The sequence below is a fragment of the Balaenoptera borealis genome (assembly GCF_965194805.1).
Source record: "Balaenoptera borealis genome assembly, chromosome: 16".
Taxonomy (NCBI): Eukaryota; Metazoa; Chordata; class Mammalia; order Artiodactyla; family Balaenopteridae; genus Balaenoptera; species Balaenoptera borealis.
This window is the reverse complement of record NC_138872.1, coordinates 58,937,320-58,961,399: the sequence shown is the minus strand read 5'-3', so window position 1 is coordinate 58,961,399 and position 24,080 is coordinate 58,937,320. Positions and strand designations below refer to the sequence as shown.

Genomic DNA, 24,080 nt, shown 5'->3' with positions numbered 1-24,080 from the left:
TCACTTTCTCCTGTTCTCAAAAATCTCGATCATGAAGGAGTCAAACAATAAATAGAGTGATATTAACCACAGCGACCTGAGGTCCCCCCTGGTCTGGCATCGTAGGTATTTTTCATCCCAGAAGCCTTGGACATCTGAGGTTAAATGTTACTCTCCCATTTTACAGATGAGTAAACTGAGGCTCTGAGTGGTTTAGTGCCCTGTCCAGGACCATGTATGCAGCAAGGATGGAGCATGAATGTGGGTCAGGGCTCTCTGGCTTTCACTGTACCCCTGTCCAGGTAGGGGCCAGAGTGGGCATTTTTACTCCGCAGAGAGTGGTGGCCCTTTTTTTTGCATAGGGACTGGTAAGCCCAGACGAAAGGACTTGCTTTCTGGAATTTTCGCACACATCCAACTGTAATGGCCAATTACTCAACTGGGGATTTTTAGGTCTGAATATTTTTTTTATTTGGACCACGGATGGCCCCCAGAATATCAATGGGCTTGTTTTTTTCTGAAACGCATCTTGCCTCAATGCAAAGTTGAGGCTGCCTCTGATCATTTCTTTGTTTTTCTATATTTTAATTCAAATTTACATAAAAGTACAGAGAACAGTGACACTGGTATTCCCTTTGCCCTGCTCAGTCATGATCAGCACGTGGCCAGCCTGTTTCATCTTCACCCCCATGCACTCCCCACCCCCGAATTATCTTGAAGCAAATTCTAGACATCATCCCAGATGCTATTTTCGTAGCAAAGTGAAGCAAGGAGAAAAGATACCATCTTTCCTCAGACCTTTGCCACAGTGAAAAGCAGAAGGCTTTGCAGAGTGTCTGAAAGAGAATTTAAAATAGGACGTCTGATGAGGAATTCAGTTTTCAAAGTATTTGAAACCAATAAAGGGCAACTTTTTTTTTTTTTAAGATTTATTGATTAATTGATTGATTGATTGATTGCTATGTTGGGTCTTCGTTTCTGTGCTAGGGCTTTCTCTAGTTGCGGCAAGTGGGGGCCACTCTTCATCGCGGCGCGCGGGCCTCTCACTATCGCGGCCTCTCTTGTTGCGGAGTACAGGCTCCAGACGCGCAGGCTCAGTAGTTGTGGCTCACGGGCCTAGTTGCTCCGCGGCATGTGGGATCTTCCCAGACCAGGGCTCGAACCCGTGTCCCCTGCATTGGCAGGCAGATTCTCAACCACTGCGCCACCAGGGAAGCCCAAGGGCAACTTTTAAAGAGACTGTTCGATCACTGCTGAATTGAGGATTAAATCAACCTTCCCCCACCCGGCCCCAAATCAAACGTGCTTTAGAAGTTTGTGGGAAGGGGGATGCGTATGGTGCCTGTGGGATGCAGTCCTCCCCACGCCCACCACCGACTTTACTCTGTCTAGACAGAGCACCGCCCCCAACCTGTGTCCATTTTTTAGAGCGGTTTTAGGTTTACAGAAAAACTGAGCAAAAAGTACAGAGAATTCCCATAAGCCCCTCCCCACCACAAAGTTCCCCCTATTATTAACATCTTGCATTAGTGTCATCCATTTGTTATGATGAACCAGTACATTATTATTAACTAAAGTCCATAGTTTCCATCAGGGTCCACTCTTGGTATTGTACCTTCCACAGGCTTTGACAAATGTATAATGACATGTATCCACCATTACAGTATCATACAGACTAGTTTCACTGCCCTAAACATCCCCTGGGCTCCAACTATTCATCCTCCCTCTCCCCTAACCCCTGGCAACCACTGACCTTTTTACTATCTCTATAGCTAAGTCTTTTCCAAAATGTCATAGAGTTAGAATCATGCAGTATGTAGTCTTTTCAGCCCGGCTTCTTTTACTGTGTAATATGCATTAAGGTTCCTCCATGTCTTTTCATGGCTTGGGAGCTCATTACTTTTTCGTGCTGAATAATATTCCATTGTGTGGATGTACTGTGATGTATCCATTCACCTATTGAAGGACATCTTAGTTGGTTCCGATCTGGGGCAATTATGACTAAAGGTGCTAGAAACATCTGTGTGCTGGTTTTTGTGCGGACGTAAGTTTTCAACTCATTTGGGTAAATAGGAGTGCAGTTGCTGGGCTGTAGCTCATGTAGAAATTTTAGGGTGACTTGCAGAGATTTTTCTTTGGTCAATGGCTTCAATCAGAATTTTTACTGAGGTGTAGCATACATACAGTAAAGTGCACTAATCCTAAATGTACAGTTGGATGAATTTTTATACACATGCCCACACAGGTCAAGATGCGGAGCATCTCCAGTATTGGAAGCCCCCTTGTGCGCCTTCCCAGTTGCTGGCCCTCTACCATCCCCAGAGATAACACTCCTCTGACCTCTAGCACAATCCATTGTTTCTGCCAGTTGGGCAGCTCCCACCCTGCAGCTTTGGAAAGGGGATTTTTTGGGGGTGCGGGTGGGGAGAAGAGGCCGTTAGTGACAGTTTGCTTCATTTTGATTTGTTTTGAATGGAGCCTAATTTTATCACCAAATTCTTCTTGCCCATCCAGAGCAGGGATTGGCACAAGTTCTGGGTAAATATTTTCAACTTTGCCAGCGATTGAGTGAGCGTGGCTGCGTTCTAATAAAACTTTATTTACAGAAACAGGAAGTGGGCAAGATTTGGCCCTTGGGCTGGAGTTTGTGAATCCAGGGTAGAACAGTGCTTTTCCTTTGCAAAGTTCATGTCCAGGCCCCACTCCAAATCTGAATCCGCATGTCCCGGGACCAGGGCAGCGTTGCGTGCATTTTAAGGCCTCCTCGGGTAACTTTCAAGCACATTCCATGAGAACCTACTGGGTTTCCCTCCAAGGGGGCGGGGGGAACAAGGCATGTCCTGGGCCCAGAACTGTGAAAGTGGATTTAAATTTAAACAAAAGCCCAGCTAGACCCTCCCCACCTTGACTTAGGTAATCTCATTTCTCCTTTCACCATCAGTCATTCTCTCCTCCTCCTCTTGAGATAAGAGGCTTCTGCCTGGCGGGTGGAGGAAGCGTGATGGATACTGACCAGAAAATACTCCCATTGAGGATAAGGAAGTTTCCTTGGTGAAAGTGGAGGGGCTGGGGGAATATGGGGAGATCAGGAGTCTTGGGGGATCCCTGCACAGATGAAAAGTCAGCCCCTGGGGAGTGAGAGAGAAAAAGTTGTGGTCAGAGGGGGAATTTTACAGTTTGGCTCCTTGGAACAGTTTTGAGTGACAGTGAGATTGTCAGCTGTTCACAATGACTGAGCGTGGTGTGTGTTTCAGGCACTATATACCTGCTACCTTCACTTGATCTTTTTAATCGAATACCCTCGGCAGTGGCTCCTGTGGGCATTCCCATTTTACAGAAGTGGAGACTGAGGCGGTGAGAGGTTCCGTAGCTTAGGGACAGCCGAGGAGCTACTCAGAGGTTGGAGCCAGGATTTGGACCCTGGCAGTCAGGTGCCTCTGTACTGTTTGTCTCTCAAGGGGGTGACCAGGTGGGTGCCTGGGAGGGGGAAGTTGGAAGCCGGTGGCATTGAGAGGTGGAGGCGACTGTTGGCGCGTGTGTGCTCCGTGGCTGCGGAGGTGGCAGGAGAGAAGGCTGGGGGGATGGAGGACCCCATGTCAGGGAAGGGTGGGCAGGCTCAAGCCATGGCCTTCAAAACTCTCCAAACTAGAAAGCTGATCTGAGACCACATTCATGTTAGCGGCGGGGGTGGGGCACAGACTGGGCAAACTGCAGAGGTGGACAGAGTGAGGGTTTGGAGGGTTGCCCAGAGAACAACCCGTGTAAAACAGGATAAAAACAATGTTTGGAAGTATAATGGGCATCTTTTTCTACTTGCTTTGCATAATTATAACAACAGCAACAACAACAATAATAATACCTTCCATTCAAGTTAAGGAATCAGTCAACCAGGACTCAACTAAATAAACAGAACCTTCCAACAAGTGGAATTTTTCCTGCATTTTATTTCAGGAAACCACAATCAAAAATAGAAAAACAGTGGGTGGGCAGGGGATTTATTTGAATGCATAACTTCCAGGTTTCACCCTGGACCAGTGCACACTTGGGTCTCTTGTAAACCTTTTAAGCCTGTATTGTTCTACAACAGAGGTCCCCAACCCCCAGGCCACAGACCGGTACCAGTCCGTGGCCTGTTAGGAACCAGGCCACACAGCAGCAGGTGAGCGAGCAAAGCTTCATCTGCCGCTCGCGCCCCATCGCTCGCATTACCGCCCGAACCATTCCCCCACCCAGCACACCCCACCCCCGCCTCGTCCACGGAAAAATTGTCTTCCATGAAATCTGTCCCTGGTGCCAAAAAGGTTGGGAACCGCTGTTCTACAAAAAGGACAGATGTCCCCAGTGAGCCTGAAGGGACTGGATTATAAGGTTCAACACGACAAATATTTGCCGAGAATCTTAATGCCAGGTGCTCTTGGGGATATAAAATTATTGAAAACATGGTCTCTGCCCTCGAAGGATGTTCAGTTATTGGAAGAGGACTCATTTATCTTGGAGTGAAGGGGGCAAAATTGTACTAAGACAATTAGTTGAAAGATCCTCAATAAGGTTTAAGGCGAAAAGGGTATAAGAGACTCCCAAGGGTCTTATCTTCTGGAACATTCCAGGTTTGGAAGTGCTACGTGATCATGTCTAATTCTTAAAGGCCAGGTACGGTCGCCAGGAGAGCTCAGCATCTGAAAGACACAGGTGAGAACATTCTGGAGGACAGCTGGGGTTCGGGCACAGCCCCTTCTTCCTTTGGAATGTGAGGAGTAAATGCAGATGTCATTACACATCCTGCCTCTGAATCTTAGCTGATGCTCCCTTGGGCGTCAGAAGCCCACGGTTCTATAGGAGCCTCCCGGGTGCTTACCCTGACCACCTTCCTTCTCGGAAGGTCAAGCAGGCTTGTCCCCCACAGGCCTGCTGGCTACCTCTGCTCCCCACGATGTGGCAAGCTGGCGGCTCACAGGCCAGTGTGCAACACAGCCTGTGGCATTTTGTTAACATAATGAGTGGCCTTTGTGTAAAAATCTCATTTCCCATGAAAAGTCTGGGTTTCTGGCTTCCCGTGAAGATATCGGATCTGGCAGTACCAGGTGAGGTTTGCTGAGTAGAGTCGCCTGCCCTCCCCGCCCAGCAATGAATTGTCACCCGTCATGGGGCTCGCAGGGTTGCTTTTTTTTTTTTTAAAGATAGTTTCTTTTTAATTGTATAGAAGTTTTTTAAAAAAATTTTTATTAGAGTATAGTTGATTTACAGTGTTGTGTTAATTACTGCTGTACAGCAGAGTGACTCAGTTATACATATATATACATTCTTTATTTTTAATGATGATTTTTAAAAATTCTTATTTTTATTTTTTGGCTGCATCGGGTCTTAGTTGCGGCGCTCGGGCTCCTCGTTGTGGTGCGCGGGCTTCTCTCTAGTTGAGGCGCAAGGGCTCAGTAGTTGGGCACACGGGCTTAGTTGCCCCGTGGCATGTGGGATCTTAGTTCCCCAACCAGGGATGGAACCAGTGTCCTCTGCATTGGAAGGCAGATTCTTAACCACTGGACCACCAGGGAAGTCCCTATATACATTCTCTTTCATATTGTTTTCCATTATGGTCTATCACAGGATATTGAATACAGTTCCCTGTACTGTACAGTAGGACCTTGCTGTTTATCCATCCTGTGTATAATAGTTTGCACCTGCTAATCCCAAACTCCCAGTCCCTCCCTCCCCCACCCCCTCCTCCTTGCGCACGGCTGCTTTCTGGCTCCAGCGCTGAAATGCAGCTCCTCACAAGCGGCCGGGAGCTGGCGCCGACCTGTGCACGTCGTGCTCGCTTCCCTCCATCAGGAGCACAAGGGCCCCGCTGATGTGAGGCTTCTGCACCCGTGGGCTGCACGTGGCCGCGCTGTTCAGTTACTGGCGGAATAACCCAACATTTCCCTTTGGGGAATTGGTCACTGTCGCTGCTAGGTGGGAAGGTGGTGATCACTGTCACCGACACAGTTCACTTCAAAGGTGACCCATTTTCAAAGAGGGCAAGTGATATTTGGAGTCACATTAGGGGAAAGTACTGGATTCTTCAAGAGGGTGGGGAAAAAATGCTGGTGTGATGAGGACTGTTTCGAGCCTTCTAGGTTAGAGCTGCAGCCTGAATGAGTTTGGGTTTAAATGCACGGGGAACACGTGGGATGTGGAAACCACAGAGTGAGTTCAGCCACTGCCCTTTGGGCCCTGGAGTGAGGGGGCTCTGGGTTCTTTCCTAGGCACCCGGTGGCCACGTTTTTCCACCTGTTTTTCCGAGTAAGTGCCATCATCACCTACGTGGGCTGTGACTGGTTCAGCAGAAGCTTCGTGGGCTGTTTTGTCACCGTGCTTCTCCTCCTGTCCTTCGACTTCTGGTCTGTGAAGGTAAGGCCCCCTCACCTGTGGCAGCCTCGCTCCTGAAACACGTGGCTGCGTTTCCAGATGCTCACAGTTGTGATGTTATGTGGCTGATCTGGGCTCAGAGGCACTTTGCTTTAAACTGCTGATATGCACTTAAGAATACTGAGCCGAATACTGTCACTTAAAATTAGAGAAAAAATACATTGCTTAGTTGAATAAATGGCTTCTGTCATGCTTGCAAACATATAGTATATGAGGGTGACAACTCCATAGGGCTTTGGATTTTTTGTAAATTTTACATATGACACAATATTATAAATATTTTAAAATTCTATATAATATGAATATATGTGTGTGTGTGTGTCTGGGGAGTCCTTTTATTTCATGAATGAAACTTTGTTTTTAAAATTTTTATTGGAGTATAGTTGATTTACAATGTTGTGTTACTTTCTGCTGTATAGCAAAGTGAGTCAGTTATACATATACATATATCCACTCTTTTTTAGATTCTTTTCCCATATAGGTCATTACAGAATATTGAGTAGAGTTCCTTGTGCTATACAGTAGGTCCTTATTAATTATCTATTTTATATATAGTAGTGTGTATATGTCAATCCCAATCTCCCAATTTATCCCTCCCTCCCCTTCCCCACTGGTAACCATAAGATTGTTTTCTACATCTGTGACTCTATTTCTGTTTCATTAATAAGTTCATTTGTACCACATTTTTAGATTCCACATATAAGCAATATCATATGATATTTGTCCTTCTCTTTCTGACTTACTTCACTCAGTATGACAATCTCTAGGTCCATCCATGTTGCTGCAAATGGCATTATTTCATTCTTTTTTATGGCTGAGTAATATTCCATTTTTTATATGTACATCTTCTTTGTCCATTCTTCTGTCGATGGACATTTAGGTTGCTTTTTAAGGTAAGCTTAGTTAAGAATTAGAGGCCTCAAAACTGATTTTGAGAAAGCCCCACAGTTCAGTTCCCCTCTCCTCCTTCTCATGGTGCAAGTTTGGCATGAATTGGTGACTTTTATTCATCAATGAATGACCCGTGGCCTGCTTGGAGACATTCTGTCCATTTTCCTCAGAATGTAACCGGACGACTCATGGTGGGCCTTCGCTGGTGGAACCAGATCGACGAAGATGGGAAAAGCCACTGGATTTTTGAAGCCAGAAAGGTACTCTCCAATACGTGTCAAGCTAGAACCGGGAAAACGGCTGTGGAAAGTTCCCATGGGTTCCTTTTGAGCTTTGTGGGATCTGATCCCCGCCGTACACAAAGCCCACTGCTGCTGGCGCTCCGTTCAGAGTCACATGTGGCAGAAGCACGTGACATGAACAAAAATCATAGCACACTCCTTTGCAACCATTTTTGCTAGTATTGAAATCGAATCACTTTCCCGCCACAGGTCTCTCCAAATACCGTGGCTGCCACAGAGGCGGAAGCTCGGGTCTTCTGGCTCGGCCTTATCATCTGCCCCATGATTTGGATCGTGTTCTTTTTTAGCTCCTTATTTTCCTTGAAGCTCAAGTGGCTGGTAAGGCAACATTTGCTGAAACATCTGTATAGAACCAGTGGTTGCAGGAGGGGGTTTTTGCTATTGATCAACCGATCAATCGAAACAACTTTGAGATAGAATTCACATACCAGGCAGTGCACCCGTTAGTGTGTACAATTCAGGGGCTTCTAGTCTATTCACAGGGTTGTGCAACCATCACCACAATCAGTTTTAGGGTATTTTCATCACCCCAGAAGGAAACCTTGAGCCCTTCAGCCATCACCCTCCCCATACACCTGTCCCCCCAGCCCCTGCCACGCACTGATTTCTCTGTTTCTACAGATTTGGCTATTCTGGACATTTTCTGTAAAAGAATCATATAATATGTGGTCTTGTGTGACTGAGCCCTTTCACTTAACATTGTTTTCAGGGTTCATCCCTGTTGTAGCAGGTGTCAGTACTGCTTGCTTTCTTATGGATGCATACTATTCCATGGTATTAGACCACATTTTGTTTATCCATTTATCCATCAGTGAGATAATCAATGGTTATTTGTTTCCAGCTTTTGGCTCTGAATAACGCTGCTGAGAGAGGAGCTTTTAGAAAAAGTGGATGACATCCTACCTTGGATAGGGAACCCTTCCTCAGTAGGAATAAGCTAGCCTTGGGGTTCTGCAGTTTTATTTCAGAGTTATCATGTTGCATTGCCATGATCTGATTCATTCAGTGAGGAAACAAAATATCTATGGACAGTCTGAGCAACGGCATAAAGAAGTGTGGGTTCTGGAGTCTGGATCCCGGCTCAGCCTCACTCCAGCTCTGCGACCTCAGGCAACTTTAGCTTCCCTGGGCTTCCATGTCCTCCCTATAAAATGGGATGATAATGGCCCCAACCTCTCGGGTTCCTGGTGATTAAAAGGTGTCCATGAGTATTTGTAAGCACTCCATAGAGGTTGGCTATTACTAGCAGGTGTGGGCCAGAGCCAGTCCTACTTGCTTTGGGAGGAACATTTCAGTACATGCTCTTAGGAGAATTACATTTGCTTTATCTGAGCGCAGGCCCTCGTGATAGCTGGGATTTCTCTCCAAGCCGCTAACCTGTATGGCTATGTCCTTTGTAAGATGGGAGGCGAGAGTGACATCAGCAAAGTCACAGCCAGTTTTCTGTCCCAGACGGTGTTCCAGACGGTGAGTTACTGAAGTCTGATTCCTGGACCCCTAATCTCCAAATACTTAAAAGTCAAGGAATCCTGTTGGCAACGGCAGGTTTTGATGTTTTCCATATCAGCCAGGCCGCCACGGTTAGTTGTTTTTTTGTGTGTGTGGTTAAAACATACCCAACAAAATTTACCCTTTTAACCATTTTTAAGTGTACAGTTCAGGGCTTCCCTGGTGGCGCAGTGGTTAAGAATCCGCCTGCCAATGCAGGGGACACGGGTTCGAGCCCTGGTCCAGGAAGATCCCACATGCCGCGGAGCAACTAAGCCCGTGCGTCACAACTACTGAGCCTGCACTCTAGAGCCCGCGTGCCACAACTACTGAAGCACGCGTGCCTAGAGCCCGTGCTCCGCAACAAGAGAAGCCACCACAATAAGAAGCCTGCGCGTCGCAATGAAGAGTAGCCCCTGCTCACCGCAACTAGAGAAAACCTGCGCGCAGCAACGAAGACCCAACACAGCCAAAAAAAAAAAAAAAAAAAGATGGCAGAGTCCTTTAAAAAAAAGTGTACAGTTCAGTGTACCCACATCATCATGTCACCACAACTCTGATCTTCACAAACCGAAACTCTGTACCCACTAAATGTTTAACTCCCCATTCCCCACCCTGCCCCCCACCAGCAAGCTCCTGGCAACCACCTACTTCCTGTCCCCATGCATCTGACGAATCTAGGGACCTCACGTAAGTGGAATCATACAGCACTTGTCTTTTTGTGACTGCCATTGTCGGTTTTGAGTGATTTCTTTAAACGACAGAATTAAGAACCATAACGTATTTTTTTCTTTAAACCTAGCCTTAGTTCTAGGAGAGAAATAGATCTTCTAAGTTTGACCAGGCTCTTCCTGAAATGGTCTGAACCATCTTAAATGTGAACAGTGCAGCTTCACACCAAGACCTTGAGCAACCAGCCCTATGGGCTTTCAGTTCACTGTGGGTTTGCTCTGGCCTTGAATCAGCAGGATCAGGCCACACACATGTGAGACACAAAGCCAGGGCAGCCTCTTCCCCTTGCAGGCCTGTCCAAGAGACTTCCAGAAGCCTGGCCTTGAGGGGCTGGAGATTCACAAGTATTAGGTAAGAGGTGGGATCGAGGTGGCGGCCTGGACGGTGCGGGGCCGGGGGCTCCCGTGGAAGCGCAGCTCCCCTGGGCTCAGCTGGGCCTGTGGTCTGGGTGGGCCCTTTAGAGGGGTCCCACCTTCCTCACCTTGAACAGGTGCAGATTTGACCCTATGCAGGCAAGCGGGGCAGGTGACGAGAGAAGGGGAGGGAAGGAACAAGGGGACTTGCCCCCCTTCCACTTCCACGCCTGGAGGAAGATGGGAACTGGGAATTCACTCTTCCCTCAGCTGTGCTCAGGTCCTGTGTGTCTTTCAGAGTGAGCGTCTCATGGCAACGAGGATCTTCTTGGAGTTTGCATCTCTCTCCTTTTTATGTAATGTTAAAAAACCCTGTAAATTGTCTGACACTGGAAATTGCTGGATATAGTGAACACACATTCCTATACAGGGTGTCGACACTGACCCCCAAATCTGTTCTCCTGTGGGTGATCCGAGGGTTTTTTGACTATGCCCAGCCGTGTGGTGTGCTCTGACCTCAGGATAAGCCCCAGCAGGAGGGTCTATCAATCACTGCTGTAATTTTTTCTCCGCCTGAGGAACAGCGTTTGCACTATGCTGTCTGAAACTGTGACTGAATATCTGCAGCGAAGCCACACATTCACCCCTTTATCCCTTTGGTTCTTTTTCAGGCTTATTTTCCGAGGCAGCGAAGGCTCAAGTGAGAGGTTCTGTAATGGAACAGCTTCCGACAGAGAAGAAAATTCCATGACCCACAAGCCGCTGGTTTTTTACATGAAGCAGGCCTTGGGGCAGAGGTTTGAGGAGATGTTTTTATTTTTCAAACGGCACATCTGTAAAGAATGCCCTTTACATATGTTCTAAAGAAAAGTGTACAAGTGTTAGATGATTAAAGTGTCTCTGAAAAAGGGACTTCACACCATGCCTGGGGCTGGTCCCTCTCTGCCTGTGACCCCTGCTCTGTCACCCAGCTGGTCAGGTGTGATGGGACGTGCCGCCTGTGTCCCTAACGTCCTCCTGTTTCAGGAGCCGACGAGGTTCTCCCCTTTTGGCTGACGCAGACTACAGGACTCCTGGATTCCTAGAAAACAGACGGCAGGCGAGGAAGCAGTGGCGGCTCTTGGTGGCCCTGCCCTGTGCTGGCGAGGCCGTGTCTAGATGGGGTGGAGTCCCCAGGTGTTTTAATTCTCCCAATAGTCCCATTTCGGCTGATGCCCTGAATCTCTGAAAGTGAGCCCAATACTGCCCACTGCCCATCTGTGGTTATAACCACGGCTGGAGGCCTCACGCCGGCCCATTCTACAGATCAAGAATCCCGGAAATGACGTGATTTACCCTCAACACCATTTCACTAGGTCAAAAGAACTCAGCCACAAGCCGGGAGCCTAAAGCTTTAACTACTGACGACACCTCTGCCTTAAATTCAACGCCTCTGACAGCTACCTGTTGACTGAATCAGGCCTGCACGTGGGTTTGGTTTGGCTCACTGTGCTTTTTTTTTCTTCTTAATTTCTTTTTACAGCTTTATTGAGGTGTATTTCCTATACCATAAACTTCACCATGTTTTTTAAACTATGACTTAGTTCACAACACTGATGTACTGGAAGATTTTTCAAGACTCCTGGCTTCCTGGGCTGACGGGGTCATCCCAGACCTCACTACCCCAGTGTCCCCACTGAAGCTGTGTGGCCACTTATGGCTGCAGTGACCATTTATGATCCTGAAGGGGACCTTTTCACACCCAGCCCACTCTGCTCACTTATGTCACTTCCTGGCCCCGTGCCATCTGGAGTCTCAAGATTCACTTAAACACTTACTCTGAATTATACTTCTGTAGGCTAAAGTGGCTGGTGAATCCGGTGCTTCAGCAAAAAAAGACTCTCCTTTGTCACAACTCTTACCTTAAAGAAACAAAAGAAAGAAAATCCATGAAGAAAGCACAGCGGTGATGTGAACCTGGGGCTCTTTCTGTGCCCGTGACACTGAAGATCGAGCCCACCTCACTTGTAATGAAGATCAAAGCTGAGACAGAATGTCGGGGTCTCGAGGACCTCGCCTTCCCCGCCTCCATCCAGCAGGGACCCTGGCTAGCGTTTCCTCGCAGCTCTGACCCGTACCTGGCCGATGGTGTTTGTTTAGTGTGTGTGCCTGCGAGTCATCTGGGTCATGTGCAGCAAATGCAGGTTCCGGGGCCCCCATTATGATCAGATACAGCAGCTCCTAGGCAGGCCCAGGAACCTGCATTTAAAAGACCAATTCGTTCTTTCAGTAAAAAGATAATAAAGGCACGCAGTAAGAGTATGGAATACAAAAGGTTATACCACGAAGAATGAGTTCAAAGGAGGCTACCAGTGTTTCAAGTATCCTTCTAGAAATATATGTATATAAACGTGGCATATATATACATATACACACTCATGTATTTTAAAAAAATGCTTGGGAGTGTATGACACACATATTCTGCCCATTGCTTTCTCCATGTGTACTTTATCTTGAAGGTCACTCCAGGTTGGCATCAGTCCACCTGCTCTGTGTACTGCAGCGCCTCCTCGGGACACACAGGTGGTCTCGCATCCAGGTGAGCACGGGGCGGGACCTTGGGCAGGCGGCATGCTCCCCTCCCATCTGGTCCTGGGTAGACCCCGCTGCCAGCTCCTCTGCCCCCGCCCCCCCTGCTGGAGAAGCAGGGTCAGTGGTTCCACGACCCACAGCCGCTCCCCAGCCTCCTGGGGGGATCCTGGCCAGGCCAACCGTGGAGCAGTCGTCGCCTCAGCTCCCCAGCACGTTGCCCGGTGGGACAGGGACACCCGAGACGGGGGGCAGAGTGGGCCCCCACGTGACCCGGGCACCGTGAACTGTGGCGGAAGCAGCTAGGGTAGCCTCCGAGTTCACGGCCGCTGGACCGGGTCTGGGAAGTCACAGGTCCCACAACAGGCTCGTGGGGCCACTTCCTTCTGATTCTCACCCCGCGTCCTCTCACTCCTCGTCCTCCCTTCCCCAGAGGACCCGCCTGTCCCCTTACAGATGCGCTCTGGTCGGTTCCCCATCTCCACAAACCTCCCCCTCTCCTGCCTGTCGCCTGCAGGCGGCACCCCTTGGGCACTGCCCTGTCCAAGGCTCCCCTCGTGGCCCTCCTTCCATCCGCGCAGCCCCCGGCAGTGGCTCCATCACCGTCGCCACCTCGCAGGTGCGGCCTGAGGCCCAACGCCTGGCAAGGACCCGCCGGAGCCCGCAGCCAGCGCTGGGGCAGTGCGGATCCAGGCCCGGGCGCCCGGCCCCAGAGGTGCTTCCGCGTGACCCTCAGGCGTGCGGGGCTGGGGAGGCCGAGCATCACGGCGCCAGAGCCCGGCCGCTCCTCTGCCGCACGTTCCCACAGGGGCTGAGCGCGTCCTTCACGGCCTCGTCTGTTCCTGGTAACGCGGCTGTTCCCTCACCGGACAAAAGCGGCTCCGGAAGGTCACAGTGACCTCACTGGGCCCTGCCCGCCTCGCCGCAGCACGTCACGGCATTAACCGCCTGTCCTTCCCGGCGCTGGCCCAGCTCTCTGCAGCTACAACCGGAGGTGAGGTCTGGGGACATGTACCTTGTCACACAGGACCGTGCCCGCTAGACGGCACTGAATCGGAGGCTGCACCGGGCTCCCTCCTGTGAGCTGCCCTGAGGACTAGGGCGGCAGCGCAGCCGGGAGCGGGTGGCGGTGACCGCTCAGGCTGCCACGGCTCACCGGCCCCCACGGCGTCATGTGGGCCGCCCGCCTCCGGAGGCCTTTGAGGGGAGGCACCTGCTCCTACGGCCCAGAGGGAAGCTCTGGTCAACGCGAAGACAGTTTACAGCGCCGGGGAAGGCTGGAAAAGCAGCCGGAGTCCTCTGTTTCTCGGGGAAACCACATGCCAGGAGCGCTGCTGGGCGTGGAAACGGGCGAGGTGCGGTCTCAGGACTGCACCTCGGGTCCCCGGGCTTCTCTGGGGCTCTTCCCGTCCACCTCCTCAGGGCAGGCCTCCAAGCTGCGCTCTCGGCCCCGCCTCTCTGCACCTCCCACCCGGTCGCGGGCGCGTCCCCCTCCAGCCCTGACCCCTCTCCCCGCCCGCTGACAAAGCCAAGGCCTCGGCCGCCTCCACACAGCACCAGGAGGGAGCCGCCAGTGCCTGGATGGCGCCTCCTGCGCTCGCCGGTTCCGGGGGCTGTCCCCGTCTCCCCGTGGCTCACACTGGGCAGCACGGACGTCCGTGACACCTCTCAAATCCTGGCACTTCCCCTCTGTGTGTCCCCCTCTCCCTGGCAACGCTCAGGACCCAGCCCAGCCCTAACCACCTCCCGGTTCTCCTGCCAGCGCAGCCGCCGCGGCCTCGGCCTCTAAGCGCACACGGCGCCCACCCTCCCAAGGCTCTCACTTCCGAACAACTGGGGCCCGAGCCCCGTCAGTCTGTCGGCCTCCCTCAGGCCCGGGCACCCCTGCGTAACCTAACTGTCCCACTTCCTCGTGGTGGGGGGCGGTCACACCTGACTTCAGCAAGGTCAGCTCCTGCTACTGTGGGGAAGCAAATCTGGCGGCGGCTGTCCTCGCCGCCCCACCCAGCGAGCCGACGCCCCGGAGTGAGTGTGGGCTCCCCGGAGGACTCTGGTACCCAGAGAGGAGCGCGCGCCCTGGAGGCAGGCCAGCGACTTCCCCTCGCGCTCGCCGAGAGAAGCCGGGCGCGAGGAGGGCTGCGCCGCGCTTCCCTGTGGACGGGACATGCGGGGCACCTTCCTCGGGAGTTTTCAAGGCTAATTCTGTACCTGACTTTCAGTTAGAACCTAATTCCTGGGTAAGAGAAGACTCGAACGCACGCCCCTGGCCGCCTCCCCAGGTTACGCTGGTCTGGCCCCTCTCCTCAGTGACTTTCTTTCCTCCCGCCCCCTGCTCTCTTCTCCTCTTCCAGGCCCCTCCCGCCCCCCCAAAGTTCCCCTGCTCCCTCGGCCACAGGCCGCCACGGGTCTCACTGCTCCTCTCGGCTGGAGGGCGTGCAGGCTCCAGGGACTCACCCACCTATGCGTGGATCCAGAGGCACTTTGCCGAGAAGCGGGACCTTCAGGTCCTGGCACATGACCTCCGCACCCCCAGTCGTCGGCGGGAATATCTGAGACTCCTTCTGGGAGGCAAATTAAAGGGGGAGGAATCCTGATTTCGTTTCAGAATCATACGAATGGACCACATTTTAAAGCAACTTTAAAAAATGGCTATTTTGAATGTGAAAAGAATTTTCATTAAATCAGCAACGGAGGGTTTTAACTGATTCCACTTCCCGAAACAATGGGGAAAACAGAAACGGTTTCCCAGAGATCCACCCCTACGACTTCCTCAGGCAGGAGGACGGGACCTGGTTGGACGTGCTCTCACCTGGCACTTGGGGCAGGTGAAGCCGCTCATGTTCTCCACCACCCCGATGATGGGCAGCTTCACCTTGTGGCAGAAGTTGATCTCTTTCCGGACGTCCTGGAGCGACACCTCCTGCCAAGGTTCAAGAAGTCCAGTTGTGTCAAAGTCAAAGCATAAAAAGAGAACATCCGCCTGGTGGAGGGATGGCTGCAGGGCCGTGGCATCACCACCATGAGGCGTTAGAGACTGTGCCCCGTGTTCCGTATTTGTTTCATGCCGACCACGTGTGAGCCCTGTTCCAGGTGCTACTTACTTCCCACAAAGCTCAAAGGATAAACCTGAACAGGCAAATGTCCAATGTACAACGAATCTACAGGAAAGTGACCCTTTAACCCACCTCCGTGTTCCACTTTCCCGTCAGTGTACTAGGCTGAGCCCGAGTGGGCACAGCTTTCCAGGTCAGGGGCAGCCTGTGGGCTCGTCTGGCTGCCTAGTTTCATAAATAAAGTTCTTCTGGAACACAGCCCGGCCCACTCTTCTGCACAGTATCTCGGGCCGCTTTCGCCCCACAATGGTACAGCTAAAGGGCCGTGACAGAGACTGTGTGACCTGAAAAGCCTGAAACAGTTACTCTCCAGTCCTTCACAGAAAAAGTACACCAACCTCTGATCCTGGGTATCATGAACCCAAACAACTTTATGCACAAAAAGAAAATAAGGACTATTACCAGGTTTGGATCCCTTCAGATTCACTTCTGGACTCTGAATGTGTATCTTACAGCGTGAGGACTGTGGATAATCCGGGCTTAGTACCCACCCCAGTCCCCCATTTAATTTTACTGCAGACACGTGTCCAAGGGTCATGGCTGTCAAATACGGCTACTCCTTAACATCTGTGGCTTTAACGGTCACAGGCCTCCAAAGGGTCCTGGCTTTGAGTCCTCTATTCTCCTGAGGCCCACGTTTGGCCCTCGAGCCCTTTGAGGCTGGGGTACAGACAGAAGGGCATTTAGCTAGAAAGTAAACTGGCTGTTACTAAGCGTCTCACCTCAGTGCAGCCGTGGTTCTCTCCCTGGTATCCTCTACAAGCCCTGCTTTGTCAAAAATGACCCCCAGAAACTAACACACCACTGTAAAGCAATTATACTCCAATAAAGATGTTAAAATAAATAAATTAATTAATTTTTAAAAAATGCAGTTCTCACAAAAAAAAAAAAAGAAATTAAAAAAAAGAAAAATGACCCCTAAAGAAAGGCAGCTGCTGGATGTGCAGGGCTCCGAGAAAGTGCGCGTCCCCAGCCTGAAGCCACGTTTTCTAGAGAAGTTACATACAGAGGTGCACAAACACGGGGCATCCCCCCCAGGCTTCCTGGAGAAGGGCCGGCATCTGCTTGGTCCACTCCCCTCCTCCTGAACCCAAGCGGACTCTCTTTCCTTCACAGTAAATATGGTATCGGAGAGGCCATCCTTGTGTCAACTCGATTGTTGCTGTTGCTTTAGACTTGACTTTTAGAGCGGTTTTAGCTTCATAGAAAGCACAGAGTTCCCATGTGCCCCTGCCCCACGTGGAAAGCCCCGCCCACCGTCAGCACCCGCATCAGAGCGGACGTCCCCACGCCACTGTTCTCATGGGTCATTTCTTTGGGACCTACTCTTGAGAGCACTGCTGGTCTAAGGGTGGGCCCCAGCCTCTCTTTAAAAATTCAGTAGGAAACATCCCTAACGACAAATTCGTCTTCTCTCCAGCGCCATCCTCGGGCCAGGCGCCCCTCACCCAGGCCCACCCCCGCCTCCGCCACCTAATGCCTCCCTGTCCGCGGACAATAGCTGGACCGAAGGTCAACGTAAGGCTTCTACGGATCCCAGTCAGGGTGTGCTGCAGAGCCCAGGGTCTCGGGCTGTCGGAGAAAGAGGCCCTCCGGGTGGGGGGCCCTGGCTCACCTGCGGCGTGGTGATGATCACCGCCCCATCGATGTGCGCTGCGGCCAGGTACTGCACGGCCGACAGGTGTTCATCCGACGTCCCGGGCGGGGTGTCCACGATGAGGTAGTCCACCTCGCCCCAGTCGACATCTCGGAGGAACTGCTTGATCATGCCTGCAAGGAGGAGCCGCGGGGATGCCTCCTCGCTCCCGTCCTTCTGACTCTCTTTACAGAGCACAGCTCGTGACCTTTACGAACGGATCACCTGTGCTCTCAATCAGTGGTGTTTGGCAACGTCTGGGGACACGTCTGCTTGTCAATGACTAGGGTGGGAGTTCTACTCGCCTCTGGCGCACAGACGCCAGGGTACTGCTAACCCCCGTGATGCGGAGGACAGACAGCCCACCCTCCCCAAACAAGGAATTACCTGGCTCAGAACGCCAACAGCACCGAGGCTGAGGAACCTTGCCCAGATGGGCACTTTCCCATCATTACCTGCAGCCTCAGTGCCTAGTCAACCTGCTACTGATTTGACCTCACATACTTCTCTCTTTGACACAAATAAGAACACAGACCACCTTAGGAATAATTTCAGGGTTAGGTAGATTTTCAGGAGACAAAAACCCCCAATAGATTTTAAAAATTATAACATTTCGTTAAATAAAATTGGTATTTCTATTGGCTCTCTTCAACCAGTGAAGAGGCAACCAGATGCATAAAAATAATATGCTATGAAGCCCAGCAGGATGAGCCTGAGGCCATCCTGACAGAACGGGATGCAATTCTGCCCTTGGAAGGACGTGATAAGAGACAGAAAGCAGAGTGGCAAACCATTTTTCTTTGGTCCCCTCCAGATAACGGCATCATCGGGGCTGCTGAGCAAGAAACCCACGGACATCACCCCCAAGTTGTCTTCCAGGAACTAGAAAGGATGATGCAAGAAACATTTTACTTAAAACCACAGTGCAAGGCACTTCCCTATGTCTTTTGTCTGAGCTCTGGCTGAAAAAATTGGGGGGACAAAATTACTATGTGATCTGTGAATATATTCACTCTTTGAATCCTTAAATCTTTTCTTTTCTTTTTTTTGAAAAAAATCATTAAAAAAAAAGGTTACTTGGGGCTTCCCTGGTGGCGCAGTGGTTGAGAATCTGCCTGCCAATGCAGGGGACACGGGTTCGAGCCCTGGTCTGGGAAGATCCCACATGCCGCGGAGCAACTAAGCCCGTGTGCCACAACTACTGAGCCTGTGCATCTGGAGCCTGTGCTCCGCAACAAGAGAGGCCGCGATAGTGAGAGGCCCGCGCACCGCGATGAAGAGTGGCCCCCGCTTGCCGCAACTAGAGAAAGCCCTTGCACAGAAACGAAGACCCAACACAGCCAAAAATAAATAAATAAATTAATTAATTAATTAAAGTTTACCATATTGGGGGGATTGAAAGAGTCACCATACGGCCCTATGCGGCAATGACAGCGAACTCAGCTGAAATAAACAAACCTCGTCTCCTTTACTATCTTAACCTGGGTTGGCAAACTATGGCCCCACTTCTGGTTTTGCATAAAGTGTTATTGGAAAACGGCCACGGTCATTCATTTGCTTATCACTACTTTCCAGCTATGACGGTGGCAACTGTATGGCCCACAAACTAGAAATATTTACTCTCTGAGCCTTTACAGAAAAAGTGTGCCAATCCCAGGTTGGAACTGGATTCCCTGTGCCTAGGAAAGTGCCTCAATAAATAGCTGTTGACGATAAACAGTTACACCCTTTATGTACACATATGACAAGAGACCCTGAAGAAAAGGGGGTTAGCACTCACCACTGGAGACCAGCCCGAGCCACTCTGGTGAACCTGCAGGAACAGAAGCCCATACTTATTTGTGAGAAATTATACACCCTGGTCACGCTTCTCTTGCAGACAAAGTTTACACAGTAAGAAGGCAGTTTTATAAATTACAATTCATTGTCTTAAATGCTACCACTAAATTCTTAATAGGGAGTGAACAGAGCGGGGTCAGAGGCTGGGTTATGGATGATAGAATTCATTTGCTCTTTCCCTCCCAGGTTGGGTTATTTGGAAACTGCTTAGATATCTGGTCAGGGGACCGATGTTACTGGAGTCCAAATATAATTTGGGATATTTTAAAAGGGTGACAGAAATCAGTTGGGGGTTGCTGAGAAGATGCAGGTAACTTTGGAGCAGCGAGGCGGTCTCTGTACAAGTCCAGGAGTGGAGGGATGACCTTTGGTGAAACAGCAGACACAGAACCCTCCCCTCAGTGGCGTGAACTTCGGGGCTGAGCTGCTGCCCCCAGGGGACAACGATGGGGAAGCGGTGTCGTGTCGGCGGGAAGCTCGGGCTACTTCAAGACCCAGACCCTTTCCTCGCAGTAGGTGTTCACTAACTGCCAGGGCTCAAGTCCGCATCGACGCTTTACTGTGAAACGGGAACTTACGCAACTTCCAACCACACATCAATCTTAGATTTACGCTTCAAGTAACGTTGGACCCAAAACAGAAAGCCCATTTTTCCTGATGAATTCTTACTTTTTTAAACAGTCTTTTGAGATATAATTCACATACCACACAACTCACCCATTTAAAGTGTACAATTAAATGGCTTCAGGATACTCACAGAATTGTACCTCCATCACCACAATCAATGTTAGAACACTTTCGTTACTCTTAGAAGATACCCTGCACCCCTTAAGTGTCACCCCCGACCCCCACACTTCCCCCCAGTCCTAGCTGACCACGGATCTACTGTGTCTACAGATGTGCCTGCTGCCGACATTTCACAGAACTGCAATCAGATAACATGGGGTCCTTTGTCACCGGCTTTGAAGTCATACTTAAAAAAAAAAACCCATTGATTCCTATTAATACTAATTCTCTAAGTCACTGGTTTTGAAAGAGGGGTAAACACGATGATCCAATAGCACAGGAGGAGAAAATAGTAGAACTGCTGTTTTATCTCACCATTTAAAATTTTCAATTTTTGTAACTACTTGTGTCCTGGCCCAGTGAGTAGTACATGCATGTGACTGACGGTAATGGACCCCCGTGCTGGGGGGCATGTGCTCCAGAGCTTGCTGCTTACCGGTACGTGGTCAGAGCTGTGATTCCTGCTGCTTCCCAGCACGGCAGAAGCAAGTCCCAAGCCCTGAGCAGAGTCCCCAGGGACTGGCTCCATCTGCCTCTGGCTACTCTCTGCCGCCCCGTCACTCTGCCCCATCCCCGTGGGCCACTTTGCCGAGGACACGAGGACACCCCTGCATCCGGGCTCCTGCATGTGCTCCCCATCCCAGCGCACCCTTCTCTGGGTTCTCTGAGCAGGGAGCCCTTGACCACCCCCTCCCGAAGAGCAGCTCCCCTGGCCGCCCTGCCCTGCCATGTCTGTCCCCTTACCCTGCTTAGTGTCCTATTATCACCTGCCCCTCCCACAAAGGTGGGGTCTTTATCTGCCTTGTTCGCCTCTGAACCCCAGCACCCGGCGCTTCAGTAAAGAATGTACCGATCCCAACAGCCCAGGAAAAGCCTAGTCCTCCAGCCCGGCTTCAATGCACCCCCCAGGGGAACCCTTTCTTGGATGGCTCTGTGCCACCCAGAAGGGAGGGGGCAGCACCTGCTGCCCCACCCCCGCCCCCGCCCATATTCTTCGCCGGCCTCGCAGTCTCACTTCCCCTCTGGTGACCACAGGAGCAGAGATATTCCCTTGCTTCCAGAGTACAGAACCCTAGCCAGCCCTGGTCTAGCTTTCCCAGCCAGGGCTAAGTTTCTGTGTCTTACTTCTGCATTTGACGTATTGTTTCCCTTCCCCTCTAAGAAGGCATCGAACTAACAATTCTCAGAAGGTTTGGATGAACTTAAATATAATCCACACCGCCCCCAAACTCACGGCTGTTGTTAAAAGCAGACAGGCGGTCTAGTGAACATTTACCTGATCTCGTCACGTCCAGGTAAAAATGCATGGGCTCTGCTGACCCCCTGGCTTAGGTTTAGCAGCTTGGCGCTATAGTTTACCGTAAGAAAATACTTCCCTGCGTTTTGTCTTGTCATTATTACCTGTTCTCCTTCCAATCCCATGATCTTGGGAATTGACGGCCCGCATATATCAATGTCTAGAAGAGCCACCTGGGGAAAAGAGGAGACGTGATGTAAGCCGATGTACAGTCCTCCAGATGTGCACAATCGGGAGGGGACGGGCTTCCAGGAAAAGGAGGGAGGGGAGAAGGTGAAGAAAAACTGGGTTGAACTTGGACCGAGCGGAATCTCACGAGGGAGAGTTACAACATTTATTTTCCGGGCCACAGAGACACAGACGAAACTCCTAACAAGAACGTACAAAGTACACCAACACCCCCGTGCTCCGCCCACGCCCCTGCCGCACCCCAGCCACCCTCAGTGTGGCCTATTTTCAGGCTGAGCTTATGGTCCAGGGCATCAGGCCGCTTGAAGATTCAGGCCCAGCCACTGTTTTCGTGGCCCTTACCATGTATTGGGTGTGTGTGTGTGTGTGTGTGTGTGTGTGTGTGTGTGTGTGTGCGCGCGCCTGTCTGTGTGTTAGGGGTCATTATCTCTGCTTTACAGAAGAGGAAACAGAGATTCAGAGAGGCCCACAGACTTGTTCAACGAGCAAGAAGCACAGCTGGGACATGAACTGAGGCCTCTGGACTCCAACGCCAGGGCTCTTCCCACCACCCCGGGGGCCTGGCAAGGAGGGCCAGAGTGGACCCTCTAGCTGAGCTCTGACCAAGCCCCGTTTTCCTGTGATGCTGAAGGTTAATGATGGCTTAGGCTCAACTTCTAAAAAAGAAAGTGAAAATAAGGAAATCTACAGAAGTTCTTTGCTAGTGATACGTGCAGCCTTGGAGGACTCCTTCTACCCCAAACGCCCTACTTTCCCCATCTGATTCGTGAAAAGGTCTGAGACAGCCCTCAGAAACCTTCTAAAGAGCAGGGCCGTGTTCATCTTGAAAGCTCTCACATCTTAGATCCAAAGTAGAGCACCTCTGGGTAACTTTGTAACTTGCCCCGAATTCGTTTCTTGCTTTCCTCTTCAATCCTCTCGACAACCTCCTACGATCCTCACATGACTTCACACTAGGTCAGGAGCGCGGTTCGTTCATACACTGGATAGTCGCTTGCCTCACGCGCCCTCTGCTGGACCTCAAGAAGAACGCAACAGAACAACGCTCACCCTGAAGACCCATCAGGGTGAAGACGTCATCCTGAAGACCTGACTTCCTTGGCCTTCTTGATGCTTCACGCTGATGTGTGGTTAATGATCCAGACGTTTTACATCAGAGCCTCACGACTTGGGAAATTATACCATCGCTACGACCCTAACGGAGACTTTCGTCAATAATCTCGAGTTTCTAGCCACTTGGTCTAGAAAATCTCGCTCTCTTTTGGGAACAGTTTAATCAGTTTCCTTTTGAGGCATTACACCCCCTCTTCCCCACAACCAAGTGGGTATCCTGAGTGAAATGATACAAGGAAGAGATCACATGCACTCCCTCTGCGGCGGTACCCGGAAAGGCTGTGGCACTTTCCTGCTAGCCAGCTCTCCAGTGGCGCGTCCTGCCCACTTCAGACATCCTGCTGACCCTGCCGCTACCCCCATAGCCCTCCAATTAATCCCCTTTCTGCCCCAGTTACACCAGAGAACCCCAGCTGGAAGAAACACGCCTGCATTAATCCTCACAGGGTCTGTGGAAGGTGCTAGAAGGCTGATGGGAAGAGGAGGCTTTGCCACAGCTCTCCCAGCTAGGAAGTGGTGGAGTGGGCGCTGCAGGGCTGTCAGGATCCACAGCGTTCCCTACCCAGCGCCCCACACTTCCACTTAAGAAGAGGTCACGGGAAGCGGGCTCAGTCCTAACTCCTGGCACTCTGAGGCCGTGTCGCCTCGCACAAGCTGCTTCTCCTCCCCGATCTGTCTGAGCTTCTGATCTGCGAAACCAGTGTTTCGGGAGATCATTAGGCTCCTTCCAGCCCTCGAGTCTACAAGCTGCCGAGAGGGCCTCAGACACTATAGCCTGGGCCTTTTAATGACACAGTTTGCCTTTCAGATCACAAGGCAGGAGGATGAGCTGGTGACTGACGGGAGCTGCTGACTCTTGCGGTGGAAAGAAGGCACGTGATACTTGGATGTCTCACGGCTCAGGTCTGCACCACAGAGGCTCCTCCTCCTCCCTTCACCCCAACCTGCACATTCCCCGGCCCACCTGTGATTAGTCAGGGGCTACCCCGCGATTCAAGGCCCTCTGCAAACCATCAGACACCTGCCTGCCCAAGTGCTATCATGGAACAGCCTTGCTCGCAGTCAGTAATGAGCTGCCACCAGGCGGCAGGCAGAAAAGGACAGGGCGGTCCTCACCATCCTGTTGAATTTAGGGCAGGGAGGGGTGTGAGCTACTTGACTTTAGTCAACAAGACACTCGGTGTGTACTCTGTGCCCACGCCGGGCACCCTTTGGAGACAGTGATGTTTTCTGCCACCAGTAGGTCTGCCTGAGGGGAGACAGACTTTCTTAAGTGCTGACTTTTTTTTTTAAGCACCACTGCAAAAAAAAAATCCAGCTCATCTAGCCATGTTTCCACACAGCTGGTGAGCTTCCCTTCAGTCTACTGCAAAGTTTCAACGTGTGCGC

At 51.0% G+C, this 24,080-nt stretch overlaps 2 protein-coding genes across 7 annotated transcripts in view; one reads left to right on the top strand and one right to left on the bottom strand.

Moving 5' to 3' along the window:
• Positions 1–11,072, top strand: part of TVP23A (trans-golgi network vesicle protein 23 homolog A) — a 33,201-nt gene extending 22,129 nt beyond the window's left edge. The window contains exons 3-9 of one of the 4 annotated variants that reach the window (XR_014235357.1): positions 6,222–6,366; positions 7,446–7,535; positions 7,767–7,895; positions 8,916–9,044; positions 10,089–10,148; positions 10,449–10,506; positions 10,822–11,072. Coding sequence is in view for 3 of the 4 variants with exons in the window: in XM_082358763.1 (XP_082214889.1) it covers positions 6,222–6,366; positions 7,446–7,535; positions 7,767–7,895; positions 8,916–9,044; positions 10,089–10,148 (553 nt within the window). In the remaining variant the exon portion in view is untranslated. Of the gene's footprint in view, positions 1–6,221; positions 6,367–7,445; positions 7,536–7,766; positions 7,896–8,915; positions 9,045–10,088; positions 10,149–10,448 lie in introns of all 4 variants that reach the window. The other 3 variants (XM_082358763.1, XM_082358762.1, XM_082358764.1) reach the window with 3 other exon arrangements.
• The window catches only part of NUBP1 (NUBP iron-sulfur cluster assembly factor 1, cytosolic), a 28,793-nt gene continuing 5,624 nt past the window's right edge, over positions 912–24,080 (bottom strand). Inside the window, exons 4-11 of one of the 3 annotated variants that reach the window (XM_082358761.1) lie at positions 21,494–21,562; positions 19,248–19,280; positions 18,259–18,349; positions 17,447–17,601; positions 15,528–15,638; positions 15,177–15,279; positions 11,968–12,051; positions 912–4,655 (exon numbers count right to left, since the gene is read on the bottom strand). In XM_082358761.1, the coding sequence (XP_082214887.1) occupies positions 4,612–4,655; positions 11,968–12,051; positions 15,177–15,279; positions 15,528–15,638; positions 17,447–17,601; positions 18,259–18,349; positions 19,248–19,280; positions 21,494–21,562 (690 nt within the window). In that variant the 3' untranslated portion in view covers positions 912–4,611. Of the gene's footprint in view, positions 4,656–10,948; positions 11,232–11,967; positions 12,052–15,176; positions 15,280–15,527; positions 15,639–17,446; positions 17,602–18,258; positions 18,350–19,247; positions 19,281–21,493; positions 21,563–24,080 lie in introns of those variants that run through there. The other 2 variants (XM_082358760.1, XM_082358759.1) reach the window with 2 other exon arrangements.